This window comes from Paramisgurnus dabryanus, chromosome 8 (assembly GCF_030506205.2).
Source record: "Paramisgurnus dabryanus chromosome 8, PD_genome_1.1, whole genome shotgun sequence".
NCBI classification, from domain to species: domain Eukaryota; kingdom Metazoa; phylum Chordata; class Actinopteri; order Cypriniformes; family Cobitidae; genus Paramisgurnus; species Paramisgurnus dabryanus.
Window position 1 is genome coordinate 2478044 of NC_133344.1, and position 12963 is coordinate 2491006.

At 36.9% G+C, this 12963-nt stretch overlaps 1 protein-coding gene across 1 annotated transcript in view; it reads left to right on the forward strand.

The window, feature by feature from the left end:
* LOC135771640 (uncharacterized) overlaps nucleotides 1-12963 on the forward strand; it is a 136795-nt gene that overhangs the window by 41327 nt on the left and 82505 nt on the right. Inside the window, exons 5-6 of the mRNA XM_065281960.2 lie at nucleotides 2252-2425; nucleotides 5859-6032. Of these exons, the coding sequence (XP_065138032.1) occupies nucleotides 2252-2425; nucleotides 5859-6032 (348 nt within the window). The remainder of the gene's footprint in view (nucleotides 1-2251; nucleotides 2426-5858; nucleotides 6033-12963) is intronic.

Sequence of the window (12963 nt, forward strand, 5' to 3'; positions counted from 1 at the left end):
AAACTTTACTTTTGCTACGTTTACGCCTTTCATTTACACACCACCGCTTTCATCCCTCATAAACGGATTCGTTCGCAAAAGCTGCAGACCCTGTTTTAGTTTGAGAACTCAGACGTTGCGCTGCAGTGTAAATGAACGTAGATGGAGTCTTATGTAAACGAACAGCTCATGTTAATGTGACAGTGCATCATTTTCAAAGTAAAATTATTTTTATTCAGGTAAATGGAGGTTTGCAACGGAGGTTTTGCCAAAAATAGTAAACATCTACCAACCAGCTATTATAAACGCTATATCAGATTGTTTTATGTATCCTTAAAGATAATGCCTGTTTTATATTTATGTTTGAGTATTGTTGGGTTTGAATATTGTTGTAATGTTGTTTATGTTTTGTTTAAATTTAGTTAGCTTAATACGAAAGATAGACCATAATTTTAAACGCCATATAGGGCGTTGTAAAGGTCAATTTGAAGGTAGAATTGTAATGGGTCAGACATTATTTCCGAGTTTAATTTAAGTTTTTCTTGCTACTTTAAAATAAATTTTGTTTCATATAATTTGTCTCTTAATTTTAATTGATGTTTTGTTGATAAGTTTTGTGACTATAAATTAATAAAAACAAAAAATCAACGTCATATTAATATTTAATGCTTGTTTAGCCGATTTCGCTTTTTGCCATTTCTGTGTTGCTAGCGGAGGAAGTGCACGGACCTCGCACACTTTTAAAAATTAACGTCATACTAATTTTTATTTATTAATTGCACACTGAACAGCGACAGGTAAGGGAGGGGAAGTTATTTAGTGCTTTCTTAAGAATACAGTCAGTTCGTACAAAAATTTTCAAATGGACTGTAAGATCATAAATATGAACTGTGAACAATGAGCTATTATAACTCCCTACATTAAAGCAATAAGCATTTCTGTAGGCTAAAGCTATACTTCACCTCTTATTATGTTTGAGAACGCGCGTCCGTGAGAGAGAGAGAGCGCGCATCAAAGAGCGCGCGCGTCAGAGAGAGAGCTTAAAAGTAATTGATATTGGTCTCGGGTCAGGTCGGGTTCGGGCAGAAAAAATTGCAGGCATTGTCAGGCTGGGGTCGGGTAGGGCTTGAACACGTCGGGTCAGGGCCGGGTTAGGGCTGGAGTTTTAAGCCCGTGCAGGGCTCTAGCGCACGCCAGGACCGGTTCACAGCCGAGGAGGCCGACGTTCTTGTAAGAGCAGTCAAAGACAGAGAAGTTGTTTTGTATGGGGATGGGAGAAATCCGCCCAAATCAAAGTCGGTTAAACAGGCGTGGGAGGAAATAGCCACAATTGTCTCATCAGCTGGCATCCCCAGGATGTTGCGCCGCAAGCGCTACAATGATGTCAGGAGACGGGGGAATCCCAAGCTTGCCAGCATAAATCGGGCACGCCGTGTACGGGAGGTGGATCTGCGTCTACACAGACGCCAGCAGAGGACATCGCTGCGTCCACCCTCACTGCTGAAAGCCAAGAAACGCAAGCAGTCCAACCCCAAAGTACACTTACAAATCAAGTTCACATACATTAAGGTTTCTTATGAAAACATTTTAATTATTATTTACATAAAATAAACGTAATACAGCCACACAACAAACTTATGAAAATATTTTAATCGTTATTTGCATGATCATTTTTTAACGCAGCCACACAAAATAAATAAAAACTATCACCCACAATGCTCACCACAATGTTTTTCATTATCTCATGTGTTAAATATTTTTTATTGTAACAATTTATGATTTGCAAAAAATAACGGTTGAATCTGTGTAGATTAGATGCAAAGTGTATGCGCGTTGTGCACGCTATACATTATGGTCAAGCATGCGCCCTTAAAATAGCATAATGAACAACGCGCAACGCGCCACTGACTTTATACTAGTTTTTTTCTGGTCAGTGGCGCAATTGTTTTTGAAACTGCAAAATAGCATCAGGTATGGTTTGCGCCAGAACACGCCTCCTTTTTTGCGCTGAACCGCCCAGGGAGCACAAGTTCATTCCCTAGTTTGCCGACGTGTGTCTGTTGATGGAAAAACCCGCTGTGCGCCGGTGCAAAATACGAATGATACATGCGTCACTGACAAAGTCAATTGCGCTCGGTGAAAGATAGGGCCCACAGTGTCTCAGTTACTGAGGAATTGAAAGAGGAACATTACATGAAGAGATGGAGGTTAGAGATATGTGGACCAACTTTGTAGTTTTGCATAATTTACATAAAGTCTCTTTTGTCTACAGGTTGTGGAGTTGTGATATCACAGATGAAGATTGTGTTGCTCTGATTTCAGCTTTGAGATCAAACCCATCACATCTGAGACAAGTGGATCTGTCTTATAATAAAATAAGAGATTCAGGAGTGAAGGTGATCTCTGATGTACTGAAGAAACCTGACTGTAAACTGAAGATACTGTGGTAAGATCATCTCTCTGATAGGCACACATGTACTGAGGTTTAGTAAAACATAAACTGTATGAAAAAATAAACAAACACTAAGATATAAGGGATATATAAAGTCAATGAGAGATCTGATCAGTAAGCAGATACATCAGCAGTCTCATGAATAATTACGAGAAATCGTTACATCATTAAAGTACTGCAGTGTTTCAACACAACACAACCTGTGAAGATAAAAACAGAGATAAAGCTTACAATTAAAATTGTATTATTCTACAATAAAAATGAATGATGTTTTGTTGTTAGATTTCCCCTACACACTAGGGGTTGAGCGACTTCAAATTATTTAAAGTCGAATATGACATCAAAGTCGAGTTGACGTTGACTAGTCGTTGATGTCAATCATATAAAACACAAGAGATGGGACTGCTTTGCAACATGCCACAATTTATTAGTAGAACATTAATACAGATGCTGATTATACAGCTTATGTTGCAACTTAAATAAAAAAATATACAGCTCATATGTTGCAACTTAATTTAACAATGCAACAATAACTCCCGTTTTAGAGGATTTTTTATCGATGCATGTCGACATAACAATGCTAAAATTATACAGCTCATATGTTGCAACTTAATGTGAACTAGGGATGGCGAAAACTAAAGATTTTATTGACCGGCCACCGAACCCTCATTAGCCGGTTGAAACCATTTAAAATATGCTACGCTGTTTGAAAAAACTACAGCGCGGAACATGAGTCTCACAAACGCGGCGCCGAATAGGAGGACAAATGGCTCCTTAGTTTCGAAATAGTTCAGGTACAAGATGATCGCGTTGAAAATAAAGGCATTTGTGAAGCTCATTTGAAAATTGCCGCGGCTCATGTATTTCCAAATCTGAACCCATCTTATGCGGAATGTTGCCTAATAGACTGCAACACGATAACAGCGCATTCACAAGGGGCGTAAGCATTAACACTTAACGGAAGGCTTGTCTGAAGCGTGGCCAACAGCCAATCACTGATGTACATTTATCGTCTTAGAAAACTAAGAATAAGGAAGGGAGACGTTGCTTTGTTTCAGACGTTTAATGAAAGCGAAAGTAAAATACAGCGTGTGCTTGTTCAGCAAATCGTTCACAAGATGGCCGTTCTCGAATCCACCAGAACCATTTACAAACCTTCCCGTGAATCACGTGACCTTTACCATTGCTCAAGGCATTCTGGGTAATGAAGTCCATTCACAAATCAAAATGACACAATGTTTTAACCACATATGTATCTGTAACATGAACTGTTAATCTAAATGTTGTTAATCTAAATGTTAACTTACTAAATTTTAACTTATCAATCTTAACCTTTGTAACTATTATTTTAAATAGTTTTCTAACAACCTTTTCTCAACAATCACAGTGGCCGCTACACATGCTCCGTTCTTCCATAAACGTAATTGCCTGGCTCTGTCTAGGTTATTTGCATAAGTCGATCTGATTGGCTGACGCACGCGTTGCCACTTGAAAAGTTGAGAAATGTTTTTTGAAGCTGAGTTTTATTCATTTATGATGAGGTGCGTTCTAGTTAACAATGCAATGCAAGTGAATGCGCAGTGCCGGCACCTTCATGCACGGACCAGTTATTATTTTCTCTGCTATATTTGCTTTTTATTTATTAAGTACATGCAATTGGTTGATGAAACATTTATTAAAATGAAGATACAATTTATACAACACAATATTCACTTTAAAGAAATGCTTTCTAAAAAACAAAACTTAATTAAGTGGTAAAAATCATGTCTGAGGATTACAGAAACAAAACTTACTCTGCACTTTACTGTTAGCCTAAAAGACATAAATGTTAAAAATTTGGAACACAACCAGGAAAGACTTTAATTTTAATTATTTTATTGCTGTATTTTATTTACTATTCGAATAAAGGAACATATCTATTATTAATTTATTTTTTAAAATAGCCTGTAGCATTTACTTTTCGCAAACCTTGTGAGCGTGCGAAACCAAACGCAGTGACCTCGCGCCAAATGTTTTTTTATAGGTTTATTAAGTACAAACAGGCCAGTTATGAAAAACTGAGTGCGAGGGATTTGTTCACTTCACACAAAAAGATCTTGGAAAGAAAGAGATGACTAACTGTAGTAGTGTTTAGTCCACTGTCTATAATAGCCTAATTTAGAGATCACTTTTTTTAACCGACAACTTTGACCGGACCATCTGTCAAACGTCATCGGTTAACATCTTAATGTTAACAATGCAACAATAAATCAAAAAAGTATAGTGATCAACGCGACTAGTCGACGTCAGGCTTAAAGCGTCACGACATTGCATTAAGGTTAACTAGTCAACTAGTTGGTTCAACCCCTACTTCTCTCCTGACTGACTTAAGTTACATAACCGGTGCGTCTATAGACAACACACACAAGACATTTATCCTCACCGGGCGTCCACAGAAGACAAACCCTCAAGAGTCGGACAACATCTTGTCCATTATGAACACAAACCTTTGAGGAAATAAGATCATGTGTTCAACCTGACAGACTTCAGACATTGTCTTTAAATATGATTTAATAACGAACGAATCCTCCTCATCAGAAAGATTACAAGAGTTTATATAGGATAGATTCAGGACACATCATTTATCTCTAATATGATTTATTATTCATATCTGCAATTCAGAAACTCCTCTCTGTTACCATGCAGACAAAAGGAAATGTAACTTTTTTGATGACCTCAGCTTTGACAAGTCATGGGGTTTAAATTGAAATTATTTAACCACACGTACTTCCTCTATTTCAACACATTTTGTTGTCAAAAACATTACAGTACAAATACAGTAGAAAAACCTGTAAGGAAAAGACATGTTAGTTATAATTAGTTATGATTCATTTCAATTTCCTTCACAACGTGCAACAAAACTCCTCTGTTAAAATGTCAGAAAATGTAGTTTGGTGTTTCTTTGATGAAATCTTTGCTGATATTATTGTGTTTGAAGAGTTTTTCTCCTCGTCGTGTTGTTTTTATAAAGATGATTAAAAACATTGATCCATCATTGACACTGACACACACATTAATAATGTTTTTTATAGATTGAGTGAAATTGATCTTTAAACACTGTAACATCTTTAAATGTAAGATCAGAGTTATGTTATCTCCAGCTGATATTCCTCCTGTAATAGAGGAAGATTTTTACATCAAATACCTGATGAGAATTACAAGTGTGAGTCATGAACTCAATACAGATTTATGAAGAAATGTTCATGTGGTTTAGGACATCTAACACTAATAGTCAGCTGTGTGATGGATTTATTTGACATTTAAACACACAGTGTCTCAGTTACTGAGGGATTGAAAGAGGAACATTACATGAAGAGATGGAGGTTAGAGATTTGTGGACAAACTTTGTAGTTTTGTATAATTCACATAAAGTCTCTGTTCTTTACAGGTTGTGTGATTGTGATATCACAGATGAAGGTTGTGTTGCTCTGACTTCAGCTCTGGGATCAAACCCATCACACTTGAGAGATTTGGATCTGTCTGATAATAATCTCACAGATTCAGGAGTGAAGCTGATCTCTAATGTATTGAGGAAACCTGACTGTAAACTGGAGATACTGAAGTAAGATTGTGATCTGATGCTCAGACAGAAATCACATATAGATTGTAGTGAGACTATATAGAGATCATAATATCTTTAATGGATTATAGACACTAGTCAACATTGAAAGTGGATCATAAAAGTTAATCTTAGGGCGTTTTCACATAAGCACTTTTGGTGCGCACCCGGGTTCGATTGACATCAGAGTTTGGTACATTTGGATGACGTGAACGCTGTCTTCCGAACTCGGGTGCGCACCCGCCAAACATACTCAAGTCCGCTTAAAAAGGGTGGTCTGGGGTCCGGTTCATGTGAACTTCAGATCGGTTCGCTGCTAATGTGAGCGCAATCGTACCAAATCGCGGAAGTGACCACTGTTAATTACGTATTATATGGAATGTCCCACTGAAACAGACGTGTGTGTTTGTGTGCATGCACTTATCTTGACAACAAAATGCATAGAATGCTTGCGTGACTTTTGTTCTTATTTTTTTAAACCTTTGGTTTTGTTTTCAAAGAAATAATACAAAAAAAATGTGAACACAGTCCATGGGGGGCATGGGGAGGGGGGAGCAATCGAACTCGGGTTCGGATCAGGCAATCGCACCAAATGTGAAACCGTCCTTAGTCTGTTTTCAGACCTGTAGATTGATTGCTTTGTTTTGAAACTGGGGGTTACATGGCTACAATGTTGGTTCAGTTTGCATACACAAGGCAATATTTCCAAATGAAGCAGACTTTGTTAATACAAGTCATGTGTGTGTAACCTTTCCTTTAATTGCTCAGAGTGCATCTGTTTATTTTCTGTGATTCTGCTTAAATTGTCTGTCAGGATGGACAGAGAGCAGCTTTACCAGATTATTGTGTGGCTTTTTTGACAGTGCGGTTATATTACTTAATTTATTTAAGTAGGAATCAAAACTTAGGTGGGACAACATTCTTACCATGAACATATGTGGAGAAGAGCAATTAAAAGCTGTTTTTAATAGGAACAGGTGCACTTTGGTGTTAAATGGTGTTGATGTGCTCATAATCTACAAAAAGCTATCAGGTACGTTCACGGTTAATTTAGCAATTCATGGGTACCAAAGACGTCACTTCCGCCATGGCCGCCGCCATATTTGTGTCCGTCTTGGCAGCGAACACATATCTAATTCACTAAATGGTCAAATTTATCAGTTTAATTGAGGGCTTACCAGAAACAAAATACTGATTGTACAATCTGGAGTTAGATGTCGGCTGCCAGTCAGTCCCTCCAGTTGTTCGCAATCGCGGAATATCAACAAAATGTAGAATTTTTGTGATTCTGCATTATTTGTCATATTCTGTATTAAATATTTTCATAAATTAAAAATGTCTCATAAAAATAAATATAATATAATATCTGTCATTATCAATAGAGTAGACAACTTGGTGAATATTTTGGGCTTTAATTTACTAACGTGAATAATCAATCCCTCTCATAGCACGCTGTATCCTGTTACCATAACAGCCCTGCACCCCACAGTTAACAGTGAATCACATCTTCTGAGTACACATAAATCCATTATCTCTACTATATTTCTGAAGTTTAATGGTAAGATATTTTCATTACGGATTACACATGAAAAGCCCTTGTGAAATCTGCTTGGCACACCTGCTGTCTCATATTCAAGGATCTGGTGAAGCAATATCAAAATTTATTACAATGTATTGTTTTGTAGTCCTTAAAATAAGCAGTAGTGTATTAAGACCTTGTGGTGCCCCCGACCCACCTCACAAATGATCACACAAGAATCCACTTAATAATTTATAAGATTTTGTAAGAATTAGCAATTATTACATTTCACAAGGAAACTATCAATATAAACATGTCACTTTCAAAAAATTGAACACAAAAAACAACTCTTTAATCTAGCATATAACAACATCTGTAGTTAATGTGCAACTACTCAGTGGTGTAATGCTACATTGCTTGTACTGAACAACACAAACAAAGCACATTTCTGGATTTTGACCAAGCAAACTGGTATATGATGTCTTTGAAATCTATGTCCCTAACCAGTTCAGATTCAATGGCAAGCAGGGAGAGTGCAGAAAGACGTTTCTGTGTCATTGTTGTCCTAAATTCAAAAACTCGTAGTGCCAACATAAAAGTGCAAACAGTGTCGTGTTTACCATTTTGGGGGCCCTATGCAAAGTCCAAGAACCAAGGCACCAAGCCCCAGCATTGCCCAAGGTTTTTCAATTGAATTGCACAACAATAATATTCAGTATATAGAATTAAGTGAGATATATATAAACCGTGTTTATTTTGTTTTACACTGCTTAAAATAACACTAAATTGTTACAGTTTGGTATGACAAAAATTCTTGGTTTAAAAAAAATGTTTTGCGCCCCTCTCAGATATATCTTTTGCTTGCAAATGTATTATAGGATGTATTTAAAACAATGTAATTAAAACTGCAACTTCAGTATCTGACATCTTAAAAAAAACTAAATGAGGAAAAAGAGGAAGCATTAGATTATTATTCAGACTGATCTAACAAACTGAACTAAAAAACACCAGCAAACAATATTGTAAGTTGGTTATTGCTTGAATTTATGAATGGGAATCACATAAAACTCTCATGTTCATATTGCAAAAACAAACTTACTGTGAGGTACAACAAAGCATATAGACATACACTAAAGATGAGATTTTAATGACAATGATGAGATACAGAATATGAATGATTTATGTATTTTAGACATGATTTAAACCCCTGCGTGGTGTCTTTATCATGTTTATACCTGTACGAGTGTGGAACAAAAGATGCGTGTCACTGATCAAACCAAACCACCAATCACAAGTGTGAAGCCCGAAGTCTTTAAAGTAAACTTGACCATCGATTGAATGTTGTGCAGTTACGAGAGCACAGAGAGAGAGAGTCAAGCAAACGCTCATTACAGCACTTGTGTGGCTGCATTTGTGCGTGCTGTGCAGAGCAGAGGTGCGCTGTCCCGTAGTCGAGTTCGCTCATATATTATTCTGCGTGCATACTTGCAGATCTCTCGCTCGCGCGTGCTTTATCCGTGCCTTAGATTTGGGTCTGAATAAACGTAACATACTTTCGCACACCTTGCGGCCAGTAGGGGGCCCCCCAAGCCCGCGAGGCCCTACGCAATTGCGTGTTTGCGTGGAGGGTAAACACGCCACTGGTTGCAAGCGACGTTGACGTAGAAGATGTGTGGTTAAAATCCTGTGCTGTTGCAAGTGACAGGGAAGGGAAGTGTGGTTCAGAATCCGAGTTACAGGTGTTGGGGTCAATGGCAGCGTGGTGTGAATCTGTACTTGAGTACCAGATGGTGGAGTCATGGTGTTGTTTATAGCATGAACTGGCCACAAGCATATGATGACCAGGCATGTTGTCAGATGACTTTGTGCCTCATTGCTTTTAACAGAAGGATCTTGGTTGTTCGTTTCCAGGCTGTCCTCTCCAGTCTCTGGTTTTTCGTTATGAGCTTTAGTGCAATGGTTTAAGTGGTACCACGTGTCACTGCCTTCCACTCAGACTGCTGTTGGGGTAGCGCCCACTATTTTATATGGTCTAGGGGTGACCCAGAATAGTCGAAGATTTGACGCATCGATAGGAGAAGCCTGATTGGACTACCAATCTCACAGTCGAATCGTCGCAGATGTGTTATGAAAAGAGGATCATTTAATTTTGGCCATATATGGGTGCAGATTATCTGATTTCACATTTAACAACTTTCTCCCAATATATTAATATAGAGCCTATTATGATAATGCTATGCAAATAATATGTGAAGATGTAGCTTTCAATAAATATTTTTAAAATGCGTTAATAAATCCAACAGCCCCCGTGACAGGGCTACTCGTCCATAAGAGGTTTTTAATAAACCATTGCCTCTTTGTTTCTACATTTAAAAGACAAAGCTGGCAATTCTGGTTATACTTTCGTTCTTTTAATTATTTATTTGATTTTATTTATAAATCACTCTGGGTTATCTGATTTAACTATTTGGCTTGTGTTTTGTTTCCGTGCACTTCAGGCATTTTGCACATAATTTGTTCTGCACCTTGTTACTTCTGACCTTATTTTATAAAAAAAATATATATCATTGTAGGATTAAAAATATAGGAATTTGTAAATTAAAAATATAGGAATTGATTACTTTGTCACAACTTGTCACAACCCCCATTTCCATCCTGTACCATCTGCATTCCTGTGCTTACTGATAGTGATCACAGACTATTGTCACAGCTGTTTATTCAATACAGTGGGGGTTAAAGGTGTGGTCTTCTGATTGGTCAGTTTGAATGTATGATGTTAGGTTTAGTCACATGGTCAAGGGATAGAGAATAAAGGTCTTGGTCTTCATGAGCTCTGGGCTTTTGCCTTTTGGCATTTGCCTTTTGCTTTCTGCCCTCTGCTTTTCTTCTTTACCTGAGTTCTTGCGTTTAGGCCTTTAGGCCAAGATTCCAGTTCTTAATGGTGATTCTCTTTCTTCTAAACTTTATTTCTTTCTCTATCTTATCAGGTAATATCTCACATACATTGGAAACAGTTAATTGTTTGTATTAAGTACCATTTCATGCATTTATAGTGTAACCATTTCAATTGTAACTTTAAGTCAGTACTGTATTAAACATTTTCATTTACAAATCTGTTGATTAGTTTTGATTTAATGTTAATACTTAAACGCTACATATTGCAATTCAATATCTTATATTCTAGCAATGCTCTCCCACATATTTTGCTATTATAACTGCACTTATTTCCGTCGTTGGTATAGGTTGCAAAAGGGTGATAATTGACCAGAATTGCACAGTTTTATAATATCTTGCTGTTAACATTTCTCAGTCATTTCGGCGTTCCTACAGACTGAACCACTGTAGAGAATCCACCCTTACATCATAAACGTGAATTCTGATCTAATTTAAGTCTGTACATTTTGGATTGCTTTTCGTTGCATTGATATTGCGCTGTTTGCGTTATGGCCATGATGCTGGCGCATGCAACTTAGCTGAATGTGCTAGGTGATCTGCATCTCATATTTAGGAGTTCATTAAACTAAACATAAAAAAACGGATGTTTTTCGACAGGTATAAATTTTAAAATGTATTTAAAACAGGATGGTTATCTTGTCAAAAGTTTAACTACAAAACAGGTAAGCCTTTTCTTTAAATTTCGGCAATGACACAGAAAATATCGGCACCGAACCTAATTTACGCCTGACATGACTGTCTTTCTTGTGATTTAATATTATGGTTGGTGTTCACTTTCAAATGATAGAAAAGAGATTCCCGAAATAAATAATATAAGAATCATCAGGTGTTTTTGTATCTAAAGTGAATAGAGATGATCAAAGTGAAAGTAACAAGCAGGTATTTCTGTGCTAAATAATAACGCGTAGTGTCTATAAAACAATTAATTTCAGTGTTTTTCTTGTTATAAATTAACATTTAATGAATTGTATATAAAGCTTAGTTTTTATCATTTACAGTAACAATCACAAATGATATGTCATTTGTAGTTTTTTTGGTCATGACTGCTTTGACCCGCTAAATCGTAAAATTAAATAAAAACACTGAATTGTAGCCGGGGTTTCCAAGGCAGAATCACATTTGTTTTTTTTTTAGGCTTAATTTTCTTTTTTTTCTTTTTTTGTTATATCTTTGTGTGATGTTCTGTAGATAGTGGCTTTAAAATGTTATGAGGAATCATTTAACAAAATGTTTATGGTGCCTTTCATTTGACCTTAAAAAAAGATATAAATGCATTGTCAGTTTGTTCATCACTTGAAATACAGTTTTGGTCACTTTATCAGAAAGTTGTTTATGTGTGCCACTTGTGAAAGAAAATAAAAGTTACCCAATTGTACCTGGCCCCCTCCAAACCCACGCACATACACATAGATGATTCGACTCTCCGTCGACTATAGAAAGTTTCAAAAATCTAATTTGAATGTGTAAATCCTTAGTCGAGGACACCCCTAATATGGTCCTTCCCTTCTGGCTTCGTTCCATTTCCTCCAGAATACCCTCAGATAGACTTGGTCCCCTGGGACAATTGGGCATGTGGTCTCCGTCTCCTCACACTGCTGCTTTCTCTTTTCCTGCACACAAATAGCTTTATGGATAGCAGTTAGTTTTTTCATGCATGACCTTAATTCCATTTGCAATTGTTCTAATGGAGGTCCCGAATATGGGCCTCTACAGTATGGAGGAGGCATTGGTTGACCTGTAAGCATTTCATGTGGTGTTAAGTGTGTACTTCTGTTAGTTTGCATGTGATAGCTCATTAGTGCAAGAGGTAAAACTTCAATCCAGTTAAGTTTAGTACTAGCACATATTTTGTTGAGTTTTGTCTTAATGATCCCATTGGCTTTTTTAACCATTCCTTGAGATTGTTGATGATAAACACATCCTAATCTTTGCTTTATTCCCTTTATTTTTGAATTAACATTGACCCATTGTCCGAACTTATTTCTGATGGTATTCTGAAGCTAGGAATAACCTCCCTTGTCAGAAATTGTATTACTGTTCCAGCCCCTTCGTCAGCCGACGGTAGTGCTACCCACAAGGGTTTTTTATCTTTTCAGTTAACCTTCTACACCCCGCTCTACTTTTAATATATTCATTAGAAGTGAATCTATTCATGCCTTTCTAACACGGTTTTCATGCACCTAAATATATGATATGATCTATACTGATATTACCAGCTAAATAATGTAGTCTTAATTTGGGGGGTCAGTCTGCATTTGAAAGTCAATCTGCTTCTAATCTAGCTAAATCGAGTACATTTACTCAAATTAAAGTCATTTTAGGATGCCAAAGTCAAGTTTAATCATATAAAATGTATTTTACCAGCAACACAATTGATGCTGAGTGGCTAGTAACTTTGGAACCCAGAGAAAAGGAAAATCAAACATGAGATCTCCTTCTCAACTCACATCTTTCTCCTAG